Genomic DNA, 24,727 nt, shown 5'->3' with positions numbered 1-24,727 from the left:
TATATAATACGTAGAGCAATTTACAAAGCTGAATAAGGGTGGACAGGGAGCTGAAATGATTTAACAAGACTTCAGGGTGCAGGCCAAAGTCAATTCTCATGAAGATAAAAGGGCAGAGGCGGTTGGTGCTGCAGGAACAAGAGACAGAGTTTTGTAGGAATGGGGTGGAAGGGTTTCTGTTGGCGTGTCCTTCCCTTGCAGGAGTCATTTGTGCTGTGCCATGCTCTTTTTCCAGAAATCTGTCACAAGAACAGTGCTGGGAATTGAGGGCAAAAGAAGATCCGCTGCAGGGGCAACCAAAACAGAGACCACTACAGAGACCATCAGAGCAAGCGGCGATGCTTCTCTAAGCCAAGGCCAACTAGCTGTTGCTTCTGCTTTTCAGCTCACTATTCGCTCATTCGAAATCCATCTGCAGGGAATCGTTATAAGCACTTACCAAATGAAAGAGTCGTTTCTCTGGCGGCGTTCCGCACTTCCTCTGATTCTGATAGACACAGTCTGGCAATTTGCTCTATGCTTTCCACACCCTGTTATATAAAAGAAGCAGTGCAGGAGCAGCTGTTAAATTATTTCAGAATGCTTCCTAACTCTTTACATCAATGCACTGACTCAGACGGATGGATAGCCTGTGGCACTCTAATAAATTGGAGATTTAATAAATCACCATCATAAATAATCTGTAGCTCTCTGTATTATATTATTATTATTATTATTATTAATTAAATTTGTGTACCACCCTTTATCCATACATCTCAAGGTGGTTTTTCAACTAGGTTCACCCTTTAACAACACTCATTTTCGTGTATGTGTTTTCTTATGCCCTCTCTGTGTTCCAGTTTCCAATACTGTACAATGATCATGTTTTTTGGTGACTCTTGCGCCCTCTCCTGGCTGCCTGTGACTCTGCACATACACACGACCCCACTAAGCAATAATTTAAAAATACTCACTCTGAGGTTTTTGAGGGCCAGACATGCGGCTTGCTGCAATTTCGCATCATCGTTACTTAAGGCATCTGTGTAAAAAAGCAGAGCCTGCAAAAGACAATGGAGCATTCAATGGCATGGATAACATTCCCTCCTCCTCTGCTCCAAAGTGCCCTAACATAAGATATTGGAGCCTCCTAACTCTGCTGTTTTCCCCACCGTTTCCACTGCTTCTCTTCCTGTGAACGGATATTTCTGGGAGATACCAGGAAAGAATAGGGAGAGGAGAACAGGCTAGCTAAGGGAAAAGTAAAGGGACCCCTGACCATTAGGTCCAGTCGTGACCGACTCTGGGGTTGCGGCGCTCATCTCGCTTTATTGGCCAAGGGAGCCGGCGTACAGCTTCTGGGTCATGTGGCCAGCATGACTAAGCCGCTTCTGGTGAACCAGAGCAGCACACAGAAACACTGTTTACCTTCCCGCCGGAGCAGTACCTATTTATTTACTTGCACTTTGACATGCTTTCAAACTGCTAGGTTGGCAGGAGCAGGGACCGAGCAGCGGGAGCTCACCCCGTTGTGGGGATTCGAACCGCTGACCTTCTGATCAGCAAGTCCTAGGCTCTGTGGTTTAACCCACAGCGCCACCCGCGTCCTTTAACAGGCTAGCTAGCAAGCAGCAATTACAGTGATGAGGAGCAGGGCCGTAGTTAATGGGGTGGGGGTGCTCGCCAGGGTCTCAGCCCTGGGTGAAGCCTCTAGCTAGGACTAGGTCCTTCTTGTCTTGAGCTGCTGAGCACCAAAAGGATGCTAATTTGCAAAGGGAAGCAGGAAAACCTGGGAAACAATCCTCCTTCCCCTTTCCCCCTGTCTGTTTTGGGAGCTTAGTTACAGGAGATAGCCGTGTTGGTCTGCCATATGCGGAACAAAATAAAAAAATTCCTTCCAGTAGCACCTTAGAGACCAACTTAAGTTTGTTATTGGTATGAGCTTTCCTGGAAGTGTGCATGCAAACGAAAGCTCGTACCAGTAACAAACTTAGTTGGTCTCTTAAGGTACTACTGGAAGGAATTTTTTTTATTTTGTTTTGGGAATTGTGTGCAAAAGAGAAATCCTGGAGAAGGTTGCTCTCCAAGCAAAATTGAAAAGGGGAAGTTTTGTTGCTTTCTTCTTCTTCCCTCAAAGTCTCAGAGATCAATTAAAAGTGGCAAAGAGATAAGAACACCACCTCCTGCCCTTTTTGGAAGCAGAAGCTTTTATCATGATTAAACAATTTAAATGTCAAGTTGATACTTTGGAGTATTGCTTGCTTATGTGTTCTCTCTCTCTCTCTCTCTCTCTCTCTCTCTCTCTCTCTCTCTGTGTGTGTGTGTGTGTGTGTGTGGGTTTGGATCTAAAGGACAACATTCATGTTTACACCATAAAAAAATCCTTCCAGTAGCACCTTAGAGACCAACTAAGTTTATTATAGGTATGAGCTTTCGTGTACATGCACACTGTATCTGAAGAAGTGTGCATGCACACAAAAGCTCATACCTATAACAAACTTAGTCTCTAAGTTGCTACTGGAAGGAATTTTTTTTATTTTGTTTTTACTACAGCAGACCAACACAGCTACCTACCTGTAACTATGTTTACACCATGTGAATACATAAAGAGGGCACTGCTGCATACAATCAGCTACAAAAACCGAATCCTCTTTATACTGAAAATAAAATACCTGCAATGAAAGAAATGTGATGCTGACATGCGAAGCACCTTTGTTTTTGTCCCTTCCTGTAATTTGGGAGGAAAATGTAGCCAATCCACTTTAAATTCTTTAATTGCAATGGTTCAGCAGCCAGCGATCTTTTAAGGAAACCTGTGGAGTATTTATTCTTTTATTTATTCTTTCAAGCCTTAAACTGGAAGCCTTCACTACTCATAAGAAAGTCCCACTGAATTCAATGGGACTTACTCCCAGGTAACTGTGTAAAGATTCTGCAGTCTTATACTGCAATATTAAACATTTCTACTCAGAAATAAGTCCCACTGAGTTCAATAGGACTTACTCGCTGGTTTGTTTCCTGATCATTATCACAGTTTCCATTATTATTATTATTATTATTATTATTATTATTATTATTATTATATCATACAGTCATAATACTGTACTTCATAGAATTCCTCAAAGGATCTGTTACTGTATGAGGAGATGTACTTAAGGCTGAATGAAAGTCAGGTACATACACAGACAATTTTACTATTTGGAGAGACTCTCTCTTCTCCAGCCTCTTTCAAACTACTTTTTATGCCCTTTATGAACAAGTGTGTGTGTGTGTGTGCGTGCGCGCGCATGTACACAAACAAGTGGGGTGTGTGTGACAAACTAGGTCTTTGCCCCAGGTGACAGAAAGCCTAGTTTTGGCCCTGGTGCGTTTCAGCCCTGCACAACTTTTTGGTATTTCACTGCCTCAAAACAACATCTGAAGGCCATGGAACAGCCAAAAGTCCTGGTTGACTACGATGGTAGAAGAAGAAGAAGAGTTTGGATTTGATATCCCGCCTTTCACTCCCTTTAAGGAGTCTCAAAGCGGCTAACATTCTCCTTTCCCTTCCTCCCCCACAACAAACACTCTGTGAGGTGAGTGGGGCTGAGAGACTTCAAAGAAGTGTGACTGGCCCAAGGTCACCCAGCAGCTGCATGTGGAGGAGCGGGGACGCGAACCCGGTTCCCCAGATTACAAGACTACCGCTCTCAACCACTACACCACACTGGCTCTCGATGGTAGACTAGATGGGCCTTTGGCCTGGTCCTGCAGGACTCTTCTTATGCATGCAAACCATTGCCCCTACCACTCAGCTATGGCCCCTTCCCAAACATATAGGCATATATTATCTGGATGCAGCAAACGAGGGAATGCCAAGCAAAGTGGAAAGCCAGTTACCTTTTCCCTGAAATTCCTATCAGCTGCCGCCCGAGAGAGACACGACATGGCTGCCTTGCCCACACGATGGTTTTCATCAAGCTGTAGAACAGCAAGGAGCTGTAAGGTCTGTGGAAGGGGTTGCAGTCGGCTGAGTCGCTTCCCTTTCAGTTTCTTTATTTTCTTCATTCTCCCAGGACGCTGCAGGTCCTCAGTCAGCATCACTGCGGAGGAGGAACCCAACCATAAGTGGATTATGGCTCTGAAAAGCTATTTCCGATTTATTCTCTCTTCCCTCCACGGTATAATGTCAAGGTAACTTATTCTACAACAGTTTGCATGCAGTGCAGTCTGAAACAATGACGTTTCTGCACCAACGGGACTTCCTCTCCCCATGGGCTCCCTTGCCCACACCCCAAAATCTTCTCCAAAGAGTTGAAGGAACACCACCTCAACAAATTTGGGAGGTATGCAGGGAGAGGAAGTCCCATCGCATAGGCGGAAGTCTTTGTACTAAAACAATGTTTCTCAAATTTGGGTCTTCAGCTGTTTTTGGACAACTCCCACCATCCCTGACCACTGGTCCTGCTAGCAAGGGTGATAGGAGTTGTAGTCCGACAACAGCTGGGGACCCAGGCTTGATTAACATTGTGCTAAAAGGACAACTTCATTGGACACAACCCCAATGCCTTTTTTTGTTTAAAGGTATACAACTGCCGGTACAAATTAACGTTTAAGGTTGTTAAATCAGACACTGGTCCGCCCAATGCGCTAGCAACTTTGGCTAGGTCACAGGTAGAGAATTATCTTTCTGATCAACCCAACAGCTCAGTTGGAAGAATGTGAGGCTCTTAATCTCAGGGTTTGTGCCCAACGTTGGGCTAAAAATTCCTGCATTGCAGGGGTTTGGACTAGATGACCCTCGGGGTCCCTTCCACTTCTACTCTTCTTTGATCATATGACTCACCTTCCGTAAATTTGTTTAATCACCCTCTTAAGTCACCTAGGTGAGCACCAGGGCCACACCTGGTGGCAATTAATTGTGGATATTATGTAACACACAATGCAATGACGGTGAAGATGTTTGGGTGACACTGAGGACCAGTATGTTAAAAGAGGAGGAGAAAATCCTCTCTCTCTCTATCTACTTAGACCACCCTAGGCATAATTGAATAAACCTCTGTCATGTCTCCCTGCCCCATAATCACGTTTTTGCCTCATATTTGTGTTCACTTGTTTCCTTCCATTCCTAGGTAAAGGTCAAGGACCCCTGGATGGTTATGTCCAGCCAAAGGAGACTAGGGGGTTGAGGCACTCATCTCGCTTTTCAGACCAAGGGAGCCGGTGTTTGTCCACAGACAGCTTTCCAGGTCAGCATGACTAAACCGCTTCTAGTGCATGGAGGACTGTGGCAAGTGCCAGAGTGCATGGAAACGCCGTTTACCTTCCTGCCGCAGCAGTGCCTACTCACACTGCTAGGTTGGCAGGAGCTGGGACAGAGCAACAGGAGCTCACCCCTTGCATGGATTCGAACCGCTGACCTTCCAATTGGCAAGCCCAAGAGGCTCAGTGGTTTACACCACAGCGCCACCCGTGTGCCACTAAGAGTTACCTGCAAGGCTACCAATTTGAATGAGCGCTTGGTAAAGTGCCCCCTGGTGGGCCCTGAAAGAATTGCCTACCAGTGGCAGACAGCAACAGCAGCACTCATATCACTGTGTTGCTCTAGGTCAGCGGTTCTCAACCTGTAGGTCCCCAAATGTTGTTGGACTACAACTCCCATCATCCCTGAGCTCTGACCTTTCTAGCTAGGGGTGATGGGAGTTGTAGTTCAACAACATCTGGGGACCCACAGGTTGAGAAAGGCTGCTCTAGGTAGGCAAACTAAGGCCCAGGGGCCGGATCTGGCCCAATCGCCTTCTAAATCCAGCCCGCAGATGGTCCGGGAATCAGTGTGTTTTTACATGAGTAGAATGTGTCCTTTTATTTAAAATGCATCTCTGGGTTATTTGTGGGGCCTGCCTGGTGTTTTTACATGAGTAAAATGTGTGCTTTTATTTAAAATGCATCTCTGGGTTATTTGTGGGGAATAGGAATTCGTCCATTTCCCCCCCAAAAAATATAGTCTGGCCCCCCACAAGGTCGCAGGGACAGTGGACCGGCCTCCTGCTGAAAAAGATTGCTGACCCCTGCTCTAGGTCAGCTGTCCTCAGCTGAGCACCCTCCAGAGGTTTTGGACTACAACTCCTATCAGTTCCAAACAATGGTCAGAAATGATGGGAGTTGTAGTCCAAAATATCCAGAGGACACCAGGTTGGGGAAGGGACTGTTATGAGAAATCAAAATGGTGGCACCTAGAACAATCTTCAGTTGTTTCCAGGAAGTGCAAATAGCCAGCACTTATCCTATGAACCCTGCTGAACAGGGGCCACCACACCAAAAGCCCTGTTCCGAGTTGCCCTGGAGCAGCTTCTGCTAGCCTTGGGACTTGAAAGGGAAACTCTCCTACAGAACACAGTGACCTGCTGGGTACAGCTCAAGGGACAGGACAGTCTCTCAAGTAGCTATCATTTCAACATGCAACAGCCAGTGGTGGGCCTTGGAGATTCACCCTATATAGTAACTCGTAACCTGGCAGACACCCGACCAAATCTCAAATAGGGTCTCCCTCACCAGCCATTCATTTACCTTCTTTAGCAAATCTGGCCAGGTGTTTTTCCAAATTGTTCACATGGTGCTTCTCCAGGTAGCTGTAAAACTGGAATAATGTCACTGATTCAGCTGGGAGATCCGTCGAGGGAAAGAGCAGGCTGCCTCCAACTATCTGCTCCAGGAACACCTGCAAAACTGAAAGGGGGCACATAGAAATGAGGTGTGGGATGCTTTAAACAAAATAAACATGAGGCAAGCAGTTCTATCTAGAGATGGCCAGGGCTTGGATATTTGAATTTCCTCCTATACATTGGAAGATAAGAAGAGCCTTGCTGGATCAAAACAAAGGTGCATCTAGATCAATATTTTGTGTGTAACCACTATTGCCTAAACACTTTCAAGCCCATCCTCACTGCATTCAGAACTAAACAATAATGCCGTGTTGTTGTTTTTTAAGAAAGTTGAAATTGTGAATATAGTAAATGCTGGGCCCAATATTCCTTTCTCCACTTGTAATCACGGCATCACACAATGCACAAAGGTAGGAGGCAAAATAATGAAGAGAAGACCATTTTACTTAGAGGGCACAGTCTTAGCATGGCTGCGAGAATAACTGTACACAGGACAGGAGTCCCAGTGTAATTCATGGAAGCCATGCAGCAGCAGCAGATGGTGGTGTTGCTTAGTACCCACAGGGCACAACTACAGTTATACCTCATGTTACGTTGCTTCATGTTACGTTTTTTCAGGTTGCATCCCACGGCGACCAGGAAGTACCAGAAAGGGTTACTTCCAGGTTTCGCCGCTAGTGCATGCGCAGTAGCGCTAAATCGTGCTTTGCGCATGTGCACAAGCTCCAAATCACGCCGCACACCTGCGCAGATACGGCGCTTCAGGTTGCGGGCCTTTCACGTTGCGAACGGATCCTGTATGCAACCAGAGGTACCACTGTATTCACCACCTGAGCATAGGGGGGGAAACATCTTTATGCATAAGTCAGAAGGTGCCAGATTTCAGCCTCAGGCAGAAATCCCGAGCTCGGTCACTTGTATGCAAAAAGAATTAAGCAAAAAGAATTAAAAGATGAAAAATACCAGCCCTCTTAGTTTGAAATATTTGAGTGGAAAACATATGGATTGGGTCAGTGAGGTAATTTTCAAACTTGGAATCAGCATCGAGGTGCTTTTTTCTCTATGCAATCGTGAATTCACATACACAACTGCAAGAAGAAGAAAAACTATGGCATGAAATTGCAGAAGGAGAGCCTGCAACCATCGCTGCCCTTCTTCAACCCACTTCAGTCAAATGAATTTTTGGGATGCCAGAGGAGGTGGCGGCTCTAATTCAGGGCTGGATCACCTGAGGCCATTCAGGTGGTGTTGGGCTGCAACCATTCTAGTGAGCTCCGACCATTGGTCATGCTGGCTAGGACTGATGGGAATTGGAGTCCAGTAAAATCTGAAGGGCTGCAGATTCCCCACCTCTGCTGTAATGCTCCCTTGGCTACAGCAGGAATAGGGGAACCTGTCTTGCCCCAGTGTGTTGCTAGGCTACAATCCCCATCATCCCTGGACATTGTCCTTGCTGACACAGGCTGATGGGAGTTGGAGTCCAATGACATCTGGAGGGCCACAGGTTAGCCAGCCTTTGCTTACAGGACGGGTCTAAGCTACATCATGCAGCATTACCAGCTAAGTGACTACTAGGGCCATGGATCAGAAAGTCCTGGGTTCAAATGTCCCCTCTGCCAGGTAGCTTTTTATAGGTGACTCACCCAACAGCCAGAGTTCCACTATCTGTAGTGAAGGTGTAATATTGAGGAATCCTGGAGACAGTAATACTGAACAGGATTATTGTAAGAATTGCTGAGCTAATATACATCAAGGGCTTTGAACAGCCATGGGGCAAGTTATAAATGCTGAAGAATTATTATTACACAGATTACATTTTTATAAATGAATACATTTTCCTTTTAATCAGTCAGTGGATATTTTAATCATTGCACCGCTTTGGATTAACTGAAATCCAAAACTGCTGCCAAGTTTTTAAAGTGATCAACACTGGGCAATCAGAAGCAAAGGCACAAATACAATCGTGCATCTCATGCACCCGGGGTAGACAGGTATTACCTTTTTCTATGTGTCCTTGATAGTTCTCTTTCGTTTTGAACATCAGTATGTATTTCAAAGGGTTCCAAAATCTCTCCACCGGACAGAATAAAATGCTCCCCCGCTCAGTGCACTCACTCCAAATCTTCAGGCAGCGCTTCTGCTTTTTAGCTTTTTGAATGACTGCAAAATAATAATAATAATATGAATGGCAGCAAGGGGCCTGAAACCCATTTGCAAGTTAAAAGTGAAATGCCAGATAGTATGCCTTTTCTGCAGTGGCTCCTCCATCTGTGGGATGCTGTCCCCAGGGAGGTTTACCGTCATTATACACCTTTTGGCACCAGGCAAAAATGTTCCAATGCCCTTTTAAAATCGGGGGGGGGGGGGGCTGCTATTGGGTTGTTGTTGTTTATTTTGGATATGTATTTTGTGATTTTTTTTTTATTTTGATTTTATCCAGTGAAATGCCCTGAGACCTACAGGTATAGGGCGGTGTGTGTTTATGTATATGTATATGTATATGTATCATCATCATCATTTTTAATTTGTATACCGCCTTTCTATCTTAAAATACTCAAGGCAGTTTACAAGCCAAAGAAACAAAAAATGTACATCTTATAACAATCTAATGCAATAGAAAAATGTGATAATAAAACATAACTTTAAAATAGGCAGCCTACATCAAAATAGTAACATTCAAGAATCAATTAGAATATAAAATAATAATAACATATAAAAGTTAAAGATATGTATATGTGTATAAAATAATAAGCCTAAATTGAGCCTGTGCTAATCAGTATACACGCCAAAAGGAAAATATGCACAGATAGGGATACGTAGACGGATGCATACGTCACCAAATCACTCCACCAGCATTTTACTAATCTCAATAAAAGCTTGATCCCAAGCTCCCAGATCAATATCTGCCGTCTTGAGAGTTTGAGTCACATATGACGTGCAAAGGTATGCGGGGCGGGAGAGTGATATGTCCAATGTGGACTTTTTTGTTTTGCACGCAAGTGAGAGCTGGGAGGCCATTAGAAGTGGAAGATCTATTGGAAGGAGTGGCACTTGGTTAAGGAAGGCATTCAAGAACCTGTGGCTCTCCAGGTGTTGCTGGACTCCAACTCCCATCAGCCCTGACAACATGGCCAATGGCCTGGAATGATGGGAACTGTAGTCCGACAGGGAGGTTGAGCGAAGGGGGGGGGAGTGAGAATGGGTGTGTGCTATATGTATGTGAATTGGGATGTGTGTGAGAAACTGTGTGGGGTTATTCCACCCACTTTTGCTTTGATCCCACTGGCTCCTTGAACGTTAGCCACAAGCGAATGCAGCCCTTGGTCATAACAGGTCCTCCATCCCCACCCCCTGCTAAACGGGGGGGGTGAAAAACAGAGGATTCTTGGGAGTGTCTGTTCCACACGTTAAAGTTTTGGACATCTCATAACTTACTCTCTTCCACAGAAGTCAGGTTCCGCGGCACAGGAGCAGCCAGAGCAGAGATTATCTCCAGAACGTGTTTCTGTTGTGACACCTCTTCCAAAAGGCTCTGCTGGACAATTGGAGCTAGGTTTGGCAGGACAAGTTTCTGGAAGCAAAAGAAGGGAGGAGTAAAGAGGCTACTGCTCAGGGTTGTATACTAAGCAACGAAACAGCCAAGTTCATCTGCACATGATCCAAAACTTTCCCAGGGCCATCAGGGAGAACACCTGCCTCCCACCTCTGCGGCTGGGACACACATTGTCAAATGCAACAGCTGTGAGTTAATTGCACTCCGCTGAGCATGGATATGAATAAAGCCACTTCCTTCCTTTTGAAATTACTGTGTTGTTGTAGTGCATGCCGATAAGCAGCTGCCAATATTATGGACCACAGAGAAATGCGCAAAGAGGACTCTTGCAATACTGCAGCTCTTAGGCTGCAATTAAGGCTTTTCAGTTCATTTCACATTTACAGGTGAATCTAACAAATCTGCATTTTTCCAAAACAATATGAGAATCTAAACAAACACAGCTATCCTTCTAAATTTGCACTTATCCGACTACTGCAATGCAATTCTGCATCCAACCAATGTTTCCAAAAATTAGGTGAAAGTGTAGATATAAAAATTGAACACATAGGTGAAAATAACACACAAGGATGCATTAAATTTGGGAAAACTGCTTGCAGAAATGTGTATATAACTCAAAGCTGCATATAAAAATGTGATTATTAGAAGAAAACAATTTGCAAACTGCCATACAAATGGAGAGAACTGAATCTTAAGACTGGGAAAATGAGAAACTGAGGGAACTGGAACTGACAGATCACTCCATTCTCAGTTGCAATCCAAAGCTGGTCGTAAAGGCCAGTGCAAACAAGATACGTCCTCGTGTGAAAATTCCTGTAAAAGGGCCTATGCACAGCAGAAACTGACACAGAAACCCCAACACTGGCAACAAATACCTTGGAAAAAGCAAACTATATAAGCGCACTCACTAGTGAGCTGAGATTAGCTCAATATTAAGTTGACACAAATGAATAAATAGGTTTGCTATTGGAGCCTTATTCTAACTTCCCACCCCCATACCCATGTGATTCATAACTGAATGAGGATGGGGAGCAAGACTGTAACACTGGCCCTACCCCTGTCTGGGATGCTCTGCCTCCACATTTACAGCTGAAAATAATGAGTTCTCACCAGAAGGCATTTCCTTGTAGTATCTCAACAGACATTGTATGGAACATTGAACATCTGCTGACTGAGAATGGTTCCTAGCCAGAAGATCTGTTCATGAGTAAGCATTAACAGAACCTTTGGGAGTCTAAGGCTTCAGGGTTCTTCCAAAAATCGTTCTCTCTCTCTCTCCTTTGTGAATTGTGCTCTTCCCACTCCTGACTGCTACTACTGTATAAAGATGATCAGCATGAAAGAAGGAGCAGCTGGCTGCCCTGTTCTCAGATACAGCACAGCCAGCAATCAATGGAGCTGGAAGGGGCCTACTTGCTGAGAGATATAGCCAGGAGCAGAGACTTTTTGGAAGTCAGCCTGTGTGCCAGAGTTACCTGGGACCTCACAATCATCACAGTGCTTCCTTGTTCAGCTCTGCACTGGGTAGTCATGTCCCCAGGGAAGTCAACATCTGGAAGTGCCTTCAAAGGCTTCCTGAGAATTTCTGCTCAGGCCCTGGAAACATAACTATCTGTTGCAAATAGTCTGACGAGCATGTATTAGGAAAGCAGATTTTAAAAAGGGTGGGTGTCTGTTTTGTTTTTACCAGAGCGCCAAATAAGAGCTGGACCACCTTCCTGTGGGAAAGCTGCCCTGGCATGAGAAAACAGCCAGGCAAACCTTTCTTTAAATATTTGGATATCCATTACAGTGGTACCTCGGGTTACATACACTTCAGGTTACATATGCTTCAGGTTACAGACACCACTAACCCAGAAATAGTACCTCAGGTTAGGAACTTTGCTTCAGGATGAGAACAGAAATCATGCTCCAGTGATGCGGCAGCAGCAGGAGGCCCCAATAGCTAAAGTGGTGCTTCAGGTTAAGAACAGTTTCAGGGTAAGAATGGACCTCCGGAATGAATTAAGTACTTAACCCGAGGTACCACTGTATGTGAATCAGTGTGGCACTCTCAGAAGCAAGGAGAAGGTCATAGCTCAGAGAAAGAAGCTCTGAAGGTCCCATGTACAACCACCTGAATCGCCGCTTAGCAGGATCAGGCAGCAGCAGCTGGGAAAGACTGCTGAGATTTCTATTCCACCTTAAGAAGCAGACGCATGGAACTGTTGCGTGTCACATGTCTGTTTACATTCCAGCACAGCTTGCTGGGAACTTCCATTGTGTGTTGCTTTTGCTTTTCCCGTTTCTCTCTGAGAAGACGAGAGAGATGACATGTTTCTTTGTCCTGATTTATGATTAATAAATCTGTAGTTGTAGTATGCTTCCACAAGCCTCACGCCTATTCTGTGTGCGCAGTTTGATCTGCTGATAGTGTGCCCAGGCTTTGAAGCCCGGGTCGCTGATTTACATTGGAGCAGAGGTGATGGGTCTTCACAGCAGGACGCCAGGAAGGAGACGGCCCAGCTGGAGCTAGCCAGCTGGCCTCCCGGCCCTCTGCATGTCAACAAAGACCCCTTGCCTGAAATCCTGAAGAGCTGCTGCCAATGAGACTGGGCCAGAGGTACCCCTTTCGGTGTGGCGATGCTCTTTAGAAGTTGTTGGACTCCAACTTTCATCACCCCAACCAGCATGGTCAGTAGTCAGTAATGGTGGCAGTTGTGGTCCATCATGCTGGCTACCCCTGGAATGGACAGTACTGGGCTAGATGGACCAGTGGTCCGAACTAGCATAAAGGCTGCTTCATATGTTCAAAAGATGCAGGGATAGGGCTGCAAGCCAACCTGAAAAATACCTAGGGTTGTCCGGCCCTGTTGTCATCAGATGAGAAAAGGGAAAGTCAGAGTTCCAATTACACAAAAAAGTCAGACTTCCAAGGCATGCACAAGACGGCCATTACTTCCCTGTCTTGTTAGTGGACTTCCCAAGAAGTATCTTTTTGGGAAAGAGGATGCAGGCCTAGATGGATCTTTGATCTAACCTAGCAGAGCTTCTTCTTACACATGAGTCACAGGGATGCAACAATCTCTCAATTTTGGTTTCTCCCAGTCTCTTTTTCCCAGCCTTAAGTTCAGTTCTCTACATTTCCACATCAGATTGTGATTTTTTCTTAAAGTTCTCACGAAGATTCATCAGCATTTTTTTAAGTGAGAATTTCTCCTAATTCGTATGCAACAATACGCATTTTTGCAAAGTGGATTTTCCCGTTTGTATTTGTTATCTTCCCCAATATGTACATTTTCATACACACGTTGCCTTAGTATATGCATTCCTGAACACATGCCTTGGAGACCTAAAAGGCAAAATTTGGAAAAGTGAGAATTTCAAAGGATGGCTGTGTTTGGGTTTGCATATTGCTTCAGAAAGTGCAATTCAGGTAGGTTCGCCTTTGAATGAGAACTAACTTGAGTTTCTCCCGCCAATCCCAACTCATGACAAACGGTTCAAATGTCTGCTGATTGTGCTCATTAAAACAATACAATCTTCTCTCCAAAGACCGACTGTCCTGAGTCTCCCGTTCCGTAAGATTAATCATAGTAATAAGACTCCAATTCCCCCCTTTTTAAAAGAGAGAGAGAGAGAGAGAGAGAGAGAAAGCAATCAAACACAATTCCCCACCTGCAGAAGAGCTCTGCAAAAATGCAGATGAACTTTCAGAAGTGTATCTAGGTCATCACTGCCTGTGGTTAACTCCTTCTTTTCTCTTTTGGTATCATAGCCCAGGGATGGAAGTGTGGCTTTGTTGTAGCTGCTGGTGCTAAGGACAAGGATAAGGAAGCAAATAATTAATAGAATGAAAATAAAGCATGGCGGCAGGGGGATGGGTCGTGAACCAAGCCCTATCTTACTGAGGAAATATGGTCAAGGCTTCCTCTGGGTTATGATCCGGGATCAGATTCCAGTGATACAAAGGAATTCAGTGAAAGGAGCATAAGAACAGGACATCAGAAGAACCCTAGTGGATGATGATGATGATGATGATGATGATAATAATAATAATAATATATTTGTACCCAGCCACTCTGAACGGCTTCCAACAAAAGATTAAAAATACATTAAAATGTCACAGATTAAAAACTTCCCTAAACATGTCTTCAAATGTCAGATAGCTGTTTATCTCTTTGACATCTGATGGGAGGGCGTTCCACAGGACAGGTGCCACTACCAAAAAGGCTTTGATTGACAAGAGTGGTCAACCAGAAGCTTCTGGGAAGCTATCAGAGTAGCACAGTTGGTAGATGAGCGGTTGGTAGAGCATGAAGGCTCCCTCAACTCAATACTATAGGCAGCATAATTATTTAATCTAGCCCTGTTGGGCCATCACTCTTCTTTCTCACAGTCTTCTAACCTCTCAGAGGCAGGGCTGTGTATATACAGCATTTCTGCAGATAGGGAAAGAAGGTTGCAAATTTATATAGAAGGCCTTACCTGGTACTACGGGTCCTTACACTCCCAAGAGATGACAGTTCATCCGCACTGCCATCAGCATTGAGGAAGTCAAAGCTTTCCAGCACTGTCTCAACCATCAAGCTCTCCACAGAGGAGTGTTTCAGTTGGTACTTTTTCGGCTGTTGGAAAATGCAAAATGAGTTGCATTTCCTTTTCAGTAGAAACCCTTTTCATCCCCATGGGCTATCAGTAGCACAGATATCACCAGTGAATATTCCAGCACCACCACCCTGATTTCCCAAACTCCCATTAGCCCCAACCCACCATGGCCAATGGTCAGGGATGATGGGAGTTATAGTCCAATAAGAAGAGAAGAGTTTGGATTTGATATCCCGCTTTATCACTACCCTAAGGAGTCTCAAAGCGGCTAACATTCTCCTTTCCCTTCCTCCCCCACAACAAACACTCTGCGAGGTGAGTGGGGCTGAGAGACTTCAGAGAAGTGTGACTAGCCCAAGGTCACCCAGCAGCTGCATGTGGAGGAGCGGAGACATGAACCCGGTTCCCCAGATTACGAGTCTATCGCTCTTAACCACTACACCACACTGGCTCTCAATAATATCTAGAAAGCCAGATTCCCCAGACCTGCTTTAGGGTGCATTTCTCTAGGAACATTTTCACCCTTGTGCATGGCTCGGGCATAATCCATATGTCTGCGCAAACGTTCTTGCCATCTTTGGGAATCTAGGAGTGGAAAGGATAAGAGCCAAACCGAGAGCTAAAAATTGACAACAATTCTTTACCTTTAATTTGCCCCGGATGCAGAAAAGCTGGTATTCCAATTCCTCCAGTTGGATAGGGCTCGGATGCTGGGATTTCAACAAAAGGAACACTTCCTGAAGCGTCTTCTCAATCAACTTAGTCCTTCTACCAGCTCTGACATCAGAATTGGCTCTCAATCCTCTTCGACCAGCAGAGAGGACCTTCCTTTGCTGTACTAAATGGTTACTCCTGTCCCAGACAGTGGACTTGCTCCCCACTTTCTCCTGATCCAGTGGGTGTGTTGGTGTGGCGAGAGCGGGGTCAGCATGGGTGGTCTCTTGTAGGATGTCTAGAGTCCTGCGGCTGGGAGTTTGGCACAGCAGAAGGTCCTGCTGCTCTTCTGCCACACAAGCATCTTGTAGGATAGTCAGTGGCATGGGCAGCGCCCTCTGATTCGAAGGTGGCGTCACATTCCTGCTTTCTGCCCCTTTCGGGTCCTCTGAGCTGAATGAGCTGCCTTCTGTCGTCTCCGTAAGGCTGTGGCTGGTGCTCCTCAGACTCATGTCAAAATCGCAGTCGGCCAAGTAGCTCAGGATGCAGGGATCTCGGGCCTCGTCTCTGATATCTGCTTGTTTTTTCCCTTGCTGCAAAACAGACTGAGGCAGAGAGAGAGGTGGAATTACGCAATTAGTGCCTTTCTACAGCACATAGTAAGCGCAGCTCCTAAAAGGAACCTGCGATCTTCCAGACATTGATGAATCTCAACTATCATCATCTCTGAACAATGGCTACACTGCGCAAATCTGTCAACTTCATTTTCTCTCAGTTTCTCATTTTTCCAGTGTTAAGTTCAGTTCTCCTCTCTAGAGGCTAAGCTCTCCCCCCACAGTGTCCCTCAATTGCAAAATTACTCATCCAGGGAGGGATTCAACTAAATTGTTGTGCATGTGGAATGAGGTTCTCTTGTACAATGGGACTTCCCCAACCCTCTCCTCTTTCCCCCACGTTCCCTAAATCTGCTCTGGAGAAGAAGACGAGTTTAGATTTGATATCCCTCTTTATCACTACCAGAAGGAGTCTCAAAGCGGCTAACATTCTCCTTTCCCTTCCTCCCCCACAACAAACACTCTGTGAGGTGAGTGGGGCTGAGAGACTTCAGAGAAGTGTGACTGGCCCAAGGTCACCCAATAGCTGCATGTGGAGGAGCGGGGAAGCGAACCCGGCTCACCAGATTACGAGTCTACCGCTCTTAACCACTACACCACACTGGAGAATTGGGGAGCATGGGCAGAGGACGGGGTGGGGAACATCTCATTGCTCAAGTGGCCCTCATTCCCTGTGCACATGCCCCACTTAGCGCTACAGGCAACGTCCCATTTATGCATGTTCAAGACATACATAATTGCACTTGTATGCATTGCAGCAAACCTGGAGGTGGCACAGAAAAGGGCAGAAACGACCCTAAAAGAGCATGAAAATGGCAAAAATGGTGCAAAACCAGCGCCCAGCAATCCCATAAGCCTTTGTACAGACAATTAAGGCCTGTGGAGAATTGGAATTTGAGCAAGAAGGGAGTGGTTGTGGTGGAGTTTGGTGAATTTTTTTCTTCCCCCCCCCCCTCAGGGTTTTTGTTTTTCAAAGGGTTTCCAGAGGTTTAGAGGGTGTTTGCAGGCTTTTGCAATGATGTTCCCAATATACACCATTTCACTTAAAGGTGTGGTGCCTCGGAACGTAACCCCCATGTAAATGTACATGGAATTCCACCCCTAACCCATTGTTTTTCAGTCTTTCTGCCTCACCAGAAGCTTTTTCAGCTCCTTGAAGGCCCTTGGTGCTTTACATCTTCATTTCATTAATTAGCAACAGTTCTAAATGGCATGGCTCCTGTCTGAGGAGAGCCAGAAAAGACTAGTATATTGTGGAGCTGACACTCATTTATCAGAGGCTGTTAACTGAGCATACTTTTGTTTTCCTTTGCCCGATACATTTCAGCAAGTGGGACAATTTCCTGCAGGCGTCACGACACACTGCAAAAGTGGCTGGGAGGGTAAGGGCTTGAGCGCAGAAGCTCTTTGCATCTCGCTCATACTTACAAGGTAATATTTCTCTCGGAAGCTGGGGGTGTTTGGTGGGGTCCAGCTGTATATGGAGTTTTTCCTGCTCCCCACAGAAAACTTGGAGGCAGATCCAGGAGACAAGACAAGGCTTTCAGTGTCAAAAGGGCTACGGGAGGGAGAGAGAGAGAAAGAGAGAGGATGAACTCGGAACTCAAAGGTTTCATGCGCCATAACCACTGAATAAGTGTCATTCCTCTCCCCCATGGTATGTTTGCACACCTCCACTGTATGGAAAAATGCTTGATAACAACAACAACAACAACAATTTTATTATTTCTACCCCATCCATCTGACTGGGTTTCCCCAGCCACTCTGGGCGGCTTTCAACAGAACATTAAAAACAGAATAGAACTTCAAACATTAAAAACTTCCTTAAACAGACTGATTGTTAAGTGCTGTTGCAGAAGATAGTTCCGTTGCAGGAATATCTCGTTTCCTCAGCTAGAAGAAAAACACCAATGTCATGTTCAGTGGCGGGAGCGATACAATTTTTTCACCCAGCTAAGATATCTGCTGCATTTGGGAGTACAGTACAGAATATGGTTTTGCGAGTGTCGAGAGCACCTATTAGACTGTGCCCATGACATTGCTAGCATCATGGGCAATCAGCCCCCACTACTGTGTGTTTAACTGCCAAATTAAAACAGTTTCATTTGCTCAAGCCCTTTTAACACAGCATATTTATGTTGCTTTTATCCACTGGCTGTTTTTATTGATTTATTGCTGTTTAGTCCCTTGCTTTAATTTTGTTTTCATTACTAGCCTATAGCATTGTTTCACCTTGTTTTTTTACTGTTTGAGATACTCTACTGTAAAAGCCACCTTGAAAATGCTTTCATTAAAATGGGGGTAAAAGATATGACTGAAATAAATTAAAATAAACGAGGAGCAGCATGAATGCACATCCTGCCGCTGGGATGCCGTCCTGTGAACTGAAGCTTTGATTTGCTTTTAACACTTCAGAAGCTGAACACTCATCCAAAATAATTCTTCATCTAGCGCAGCAGTTTTCAAATGTGATGCTTTCAGGAAGCAAGTGTGTTCACACACACACCCCACCTTCCAAAAATGCAGAAGGTAGCAGCGTTCCTGCTATAGCCAAGTTCGTGTGTAGCATTTAAAACACACACGCGTGCGCACACACACACACACACACACACACACAAAACTACTAATGCAAATCCCAAAGCAAATGAATGTTTTTGTCCCCAAATTGCAGTTTGGAAGGGGCAGGAAGAGAGTGACTGACAATTCCAGTGAACTGTAGTTCACGCTGAATACAAGAAAGGTTCTGAGTAGCTTGCAAGAGCTCTGCAGTGCTGTCCAGAGTACTCTTAGTTTGCACAGAAGGCAGCATGCGGTGAGGGTGGTAGAAAACTGAGGAAGGGAGCAAACTCCACACTGCAACGTTTTGTTGCAGGGCCCCTCAGATACATCTTTATTTTTACATGCACATATCACTCTGCCACCTAAAAAGATGCTCAGAGCAGCATCCCAAAACACAGATATTCAAATATAATGGTGGACACCATCTAGCAAGGGCACTGGATGGATAACAATCAATCTTGGGGAGGTGGAAATGCCCTAGCGAAGACCAGTTACGAGCTAATTTTCTGCCAGATTTCAGCTGTTCAGTCCCATGGATTTCAATCAGATTTTCTTCTATTTTTGTGCACTTCGGGGCACCACTTTATCTCAGCCTGAAGACAACCTGAGCACGGATAATAACTTCTTTACTCCGAAGGTGCTGCTGCGATACCACCGTGGAGGCAAGGCTTACGCAGCATTAAGACTAATGAAGTTTAATTGGCTAAGTTCGCCAGTGTCACACAGCTGGGCTTCGTCAAAGCAAGTCAGTGCCACACAGGAAGATTAGCAACTCATCTGCTTTTTCTCACTTTGTAACAAAACAAGAGAAGATCTCTGAACGGCAGAGAATATTCCATCCAAAGCAGACGCCACAGTTACTTACAAGTCCATTTCACTGGCTTGTTTCAAATGCATACACTTCACCTGACTACCGATATGCAGAAAAGATGCACTTTATGGTTTTCAGTGTTAAAACCTCAATATGTGGGACCACCAGCCTCATATAACCAAAATGCTTACGTCTAATTAATGCATGAAGTAGTTAATATCATAGAGTAAGCTGTCCTCCCAGGCTAAGCTTGGCCACTCCTCCTCATCATGGGAGTAAGGAAGTAATGCACAGTCGTACCTTGGTTGACAAACATCTTTCGACTTGAACGTTTTGGCGCCCAAACACCGCAAACCCAGAAGTGTTCCGGTTTGTGAATGTTCTTTGGAACCTGAACGTCCAGTGCCGCTTCCGTGGCTCCTGATTGGCTGCAGAAGCTTCCTGCAGCCAATCGGAAGCCGCGCCTTGGTTTCCAAACATTTTCGAAGTCGAGCGGGCTTCCGGAATGGATTGCATTCGACTTCCGAGGTACGACTGTAATGTATATTGTTTCCTCAGTCTACCATGTGAACTCTGGTGTGTAACGCAGGGCCTTTTCTACAAAGCCATTCTTGTGTCCCTATACAACTATACAAATAATTTAGGAACTTTCAACACTCTGGATCTAATCTAAGTTTTCTGCCTGTATTTTCTTACTTTTCTAGGGGGGGGACACACGCCAGGGAACTGGATCTGTGCCCATTTCCCTTCTATATTCCAGTTCAGCTATTGCTTTGGAACAGGACCACGTCGTCTTCTTCTTTCTTCTTCACAGCTCTACAAAAATGTAGAGCACATGGGATGATGCTGTGCTCAGGTTGTGTGAGTGAATAAATCCATCAATTAATCTTCATTCCATGAAAAACAAAAGCTGGGTAAGTGCTGGAACCCCTGAGGTCTCTTTGTCGCTCAGGGATTGGGGTGGGTGCAACATCTGGGTATTGTTTTGGGGGAGTATTGTTGCTTTTTATTTTTTACCTGTAACTCCTACAATTCATGTGGAAATTGTTCAGGTGGGCTGAGGACTTTTGATGAGCTCTGCTCATAGTTTATGACTGCTTTTGTTATGTTTGTATTTATTTATTTTGGCTTGTAAGCCGCCTTGAGCATGGTTTTAGTTACGGAAAGGGGGCATAAAAAATAAAATGATGCATTTACGCATGTTATGCTGGTGAAATGTTTTGTACCAGAATGACACTGTTGCACAAGAGAAGGCGTTGCTGTGGTAACATCGTTGCACAATCAATTGTGCAAAACAAGTTTCCGCCAGCAAAGCTGTTGCACCGATTCCACTGGTGCACAACATTAAAATTCACCCATCATGTAGGGCAAGAGCTCTTTGTACTAGGTGCAGCAGAATTCAACCTTTTCAGATCCAGTATCTACTTCTAACCCAAACATGCATTTGGGGACCCATTTCTTAATCTTTTAACATATCTTTGCAAGGTGGTAATGCTCTTGTTGCGACCCACCTTCAATCAGGTCATGACCTACTCATGGGTCTCAATTCAACAGTTGAAGACCAGTGAACTCGTGGACAGAGAATCATGGATACGGCCCTGGGGGTGTGGCATGGAGTGAGCGATGCTCTGGCTCCACCCACCACCAGTTGCAACCCTGGTGGGCTTTTTCCATGGGCTTATGGCCCTGCACAGAACATAAGGCTGTCTCTCCCTGCTCTTGAGATTTAAAGATTTAAAAAGCGCGCGCGCGCACACACACACACACACACACACACAGCAGCTGGTTTGTAAATAAGTCATTTTATAGTGTAACGATCTCCACTGAAAATGGAAGGAAAGTGTGTATTTATTTATTTTTAAATGTGGCTACAAGCAAGCAAACAAGTCTGCTGGGGTTTTTTGGGGGTGTCAATTTATTGGGGGATTTTTGCACAAAGCCCCATGAGAATCCACTTACTGAAAGACCAACATATTGAGCAAACTCAAAACACTGCAAAAATGTTTTTAGATTTCCTACCAAGGATTAGCTCACAAAATAAAACATGCCCCCAATTAAAAGAGTTTCTCGGAATAAAATGTTTCTTTCTTGGAGGAAAGACAGTAAGGGTTGTTTGTGTGTTAGTTTCCCACTACAAACAGGATTGCAGGAATCCCCCTGGAGTTTTCATTTCCATGCAGATCCAGTATATCATCGGAATATATTTTCACACACACAATTTACCTAGCACAGACGTTAGCCTAACAGATTTGTATTTTCCTGGAACCCCATGACGCCATGCCACAAAAGAATTCCCAGCACTTCTTAGGCAGAGCTGTAGCTGGGGTGGGGGGGAGGTCTAGCCAGGGTTTCTGCCCCAAGTGAAGCCTCCAAAGAGGCACCATTGAGGCTCCCAGCCTCCCAAGTATGTTTGAGCTTCAGCCAAAGAAAAAGAAGAAAAAGTGAACCCGAAAATTTTTCTCCTCTGTGCAACTTCTGAACAGACAATCCTCCATGTGCAGCCTTACTCACTGGTGTTTGTACAAGGGATTGCCAAAGTTGCCACAAGAGGTCCCCATTTAAGTTTGTAGAGGAAACGTTTCCCTGTTAGAAAAGAATTCAAGCCTTAGGAGAGCTGGAACACACATTTCTGGATTTGCAGATCTAGCAGCAGGGAAGGACTGGCAAACCCCAAGTGATCCAGGAGTTGCTGCAAAGAGTGCCGTGGAAACTTTTGGCACACAGAAAGGGAGAATTGGAATCAATTAAACTTGCTCTGAGTTTGGCTTCTCAAACGACTCGCTCGCTACAGTGCTCCAGCCAGGAAACATAAGAGGCTTCTCTGCACTGTGGCTTTGCAATATAGTCACTACCAAAGCTGGTTTAGCCAGAAAGAGATGTGCAAAATCTATATGGAAAACAAGAGATGGGACTTGAGCTGCAGGGAAGTCAGAGCAGAAAAGCCAAAGGACCCAGGCCTCTTACCTTTTCTGGCACACACACCCTTAGCTACTGTTTTTACAAGGATATTGGGAGAGCGGGGGACAATTATTTGGCTAAAATTGGAGGGAGGAAAATGGAACGTGTGGATTTCATTAAGGGCTGGCCTACATTTTTTCTCCCATAATCTGAGCACCGATTCTGAGAAGCTCCCTGGAATTATATTCGTCCTACACTACAGAGAAACAATAGCATCCCGCTGTAAACATCCAGGAAGTTAAGGGGAGATCACACACACAAGCACACCCAGTTTATTCCAGCTTTTGTATGGTGCAATGGCCATGTTTGCATGTCACAGTAAGGAAGGAGTGGAGAACCTTTGGCCCTCCAGATGTTCCTGAACTTGGGGTGTTAGGGGAGGGGCAGTATCTCTGGGGAAGGACGTATCGTGCTCCTTCTGGGCAGTTTGTCCACCATAGGTTTGGTCCCTCTGCACACAGCTCTCATCCGTGGCTCCTAGAAGCTGTCAGCATGCGACAGCAGCCACACCCTGGAAACGGCTTCAAATGACCAGTTAAACTGGGTGAGGGTAGCTAATGGGTCTCAAACCCTCAATGAGTTAGGGTCTTGCCCTGCATGCGAAGACAGGCTCCAGTGGATTGAGTGGATGAGAGCAATAGTGGGTCCAATGGTCAAGAAGGCAGTTTCTGCATGTGCTGTAGAGGGAAAAAGAGTTTGGATTTGATATCCCGCTTTATCACTACCCTAAGGAGTCTCAAAGCGGCTAACATTCTCCTTTCCCTTCCTCCCCCACAACAAACACTCTATGAGGTGTGAGAGACTTCAGAGAAGTGTGACTAGCCCAAGGTCACCCAGCAGCTGCATGTGGAGGAGCGGGGACACGAACCCGGTTCCCCAGATTACAAATCCACAGCTCTTAACCACTACACCACACTTGCTCTCAAGGGACAGATAGGGCTTGTCAATCTGGGAAGGTAGCCCATCTAGGAGAAGGAAAACTCTGATCACATTGTCCTGTGGCTATACTCATTTGTGAGAAAGGCTTCGAGAGTAAACCAGTCCTTACCCTCTACCTTGCGGAACATCTTCAGGAGCAGAAAAGGCTAAGGAGTAAACTCTACACAAATCCAGAATGCAGTCCCTAAGGCGAGTGGATGGCATCTTGTATGCCTCCTTCCGTAAACTCCTGCAGCCAAGCTGGAGCAAAACATATTGCTCTGCTTTCCTTTGGACCACATCAGCCGAGGGGGGGGGTGTCTTGTCATCTGGGCAGCATGGATCTCCATACACACTGCCTAGGCTTGCACCCCAGGGAGCTCACTTCAGTGCTACTAATGCATCAAAAAAAACCAACTCAACTCCTATCAGCCCCAGGAAGCATGGCCAATGGCCAGGGATGATGGGAGTTGTAGTTCAGCAGCATCTGAAGGGCCAAAGGTTTCCCACACTTGCAATAAGCTACAAAACCATGGCTTACTATGCAGAAGAGATTGCTCTGGAAGGAAACAAACTATGATCCCAATTGAGTGTTGCATCAAATCCAAGTTCATTTGCTCCAAACAAACCTTGGTGACAGATCATGGTTTCTGAAGGAAGCAAAACAAACCATAATTCCTGGTTTGCACACAATGCTAAGCCAGGCACCCTGGTTAGCTTTCTCCCAGGGTGAGTGGGGAGCAGCAATCATGATCCTTCTGCACCATGCCAAAGGCCTGTCTAGGCCAGCATCCTGATTTCACAGTAGCCAACCAGATGCCTATGAGGAGCCCACCAGCAGATCTCAAGTGCAACAGCAGTCTCCTCACTGGTGCTCCCCAGCAACAGTAAAGTGGGCAGCACTTACTTGCGCATGGTAATATTTGGTTTAAGGTTTAACGTGATGCGCAAACTCTGTCAAAACAAAGACATCTTAACCACATGGAAAAAGGAAACACGAAACAAGTCCAAGAACTAATAAATAACAGGAACTAATAAATAAAACTATTGCTTTCCAAAGTAGATTTTTTACAAAGATTAAGGCCATCTTTCTGGTCAAAAAGTGTGTGTTTTTTTAAAATAAAAAAATCGCTTCACACGCCTCGCCCAGCAGCAAGCATCAGTCAACGTTAGCATTTCAAGCCAATCTTTAATAGCAAATCATTTATCACACAAAAAAAGTTTACAAAAGGATGACCCTAAAAAAAGTTTTAAAAGCAAGACCACTGTTGGTGAATTTTTGAAGTGGAAGACAAGTGATTGTGCTGGAACGGCTAAGTAGGAACTTGACACAACACACATTTCAGGTCATTGTGTTAAGATCCAAACATGGGAAAGCTGATGAACGTATAAACAATTTGTTTCAGGTGGCCTCCTTCCCTTCCCCTTATTTTGGGTACCGGCCAAATGTTTATTG

At 45.1% G+C, this 24,727-nt stretch overlaps 1 protein-coding gene across 4 annotated transcripts in view; it reads right to left on the bottom strand.

The window, feature by feature from the left end:
• The window catches only part of RIPOR3 (RIPOR family member 3), a 102,800-nt gene that overhangs the window by 1,823 nt on the left and 76,250 nt on the right, over window positions 1–24,727 (bottom strand). For all 4 annotated transcript variants that reach the window (XM_081011081.1, XM_081011082.1, XM_081011083.1 and 1 more), the window contains exons 12-21: window positions 17,454–17,583; window positions 15,402–16,016; window positions 14,638–14,777; window positions 13,828–13,966; window positions 10,053–10,188; window positions 8,616–8,777; window positions 6,523–6,681; window positions 3,856–4,058; window positions 954–1,037; window positions 440–530 (exon numbers count right to left, since the gene is read on the bottom strand). In XM_081011081.1, the coding sequence (XP_080867207.1) occupies window positions 440–530; window positions 954–1,037; window positions 3,856–4,058; window positions 6,523–6,681; window positions 8,616–8,777; window positions 10,053–10,188; window positions 13,828–13,966; window positions 14,638–14,777; window positions 15,402–16,016; window positions 17,454–17,583 (1,859 nt within the window). The remainder of the gene's footprint in view (window positions 1–439; window positions 531–953; window positions 1,038–3,855; window positions 4,059–6,522; window positions 6,682–8,615; window positions 8,778–10,052; window positions 10,189–13,827; window positions 13,967–14,637; window positions 14,778–15,401; window positions 16,017–17,453; window positions 17,584–24,727) is intronic.

This window comes from Podarcis pityusensis, assembly GCF_964106645.2.
Source record: "Podarcis pityusensis genome assembly, chromosome: 6".
NCBI classification, from domain to species: domain Eukaryota; kingdom Metazoa; phylum Chordata; class Lepidosauria; order Squamata; family Lacertidae; genus Podarcis; species Podarcis pityusensis.
The sequence above is the reverse complement of the archived record's forward strand: the minus strand, read 5'-3'. Positions and strand labels throughout refer to the sequence as shown.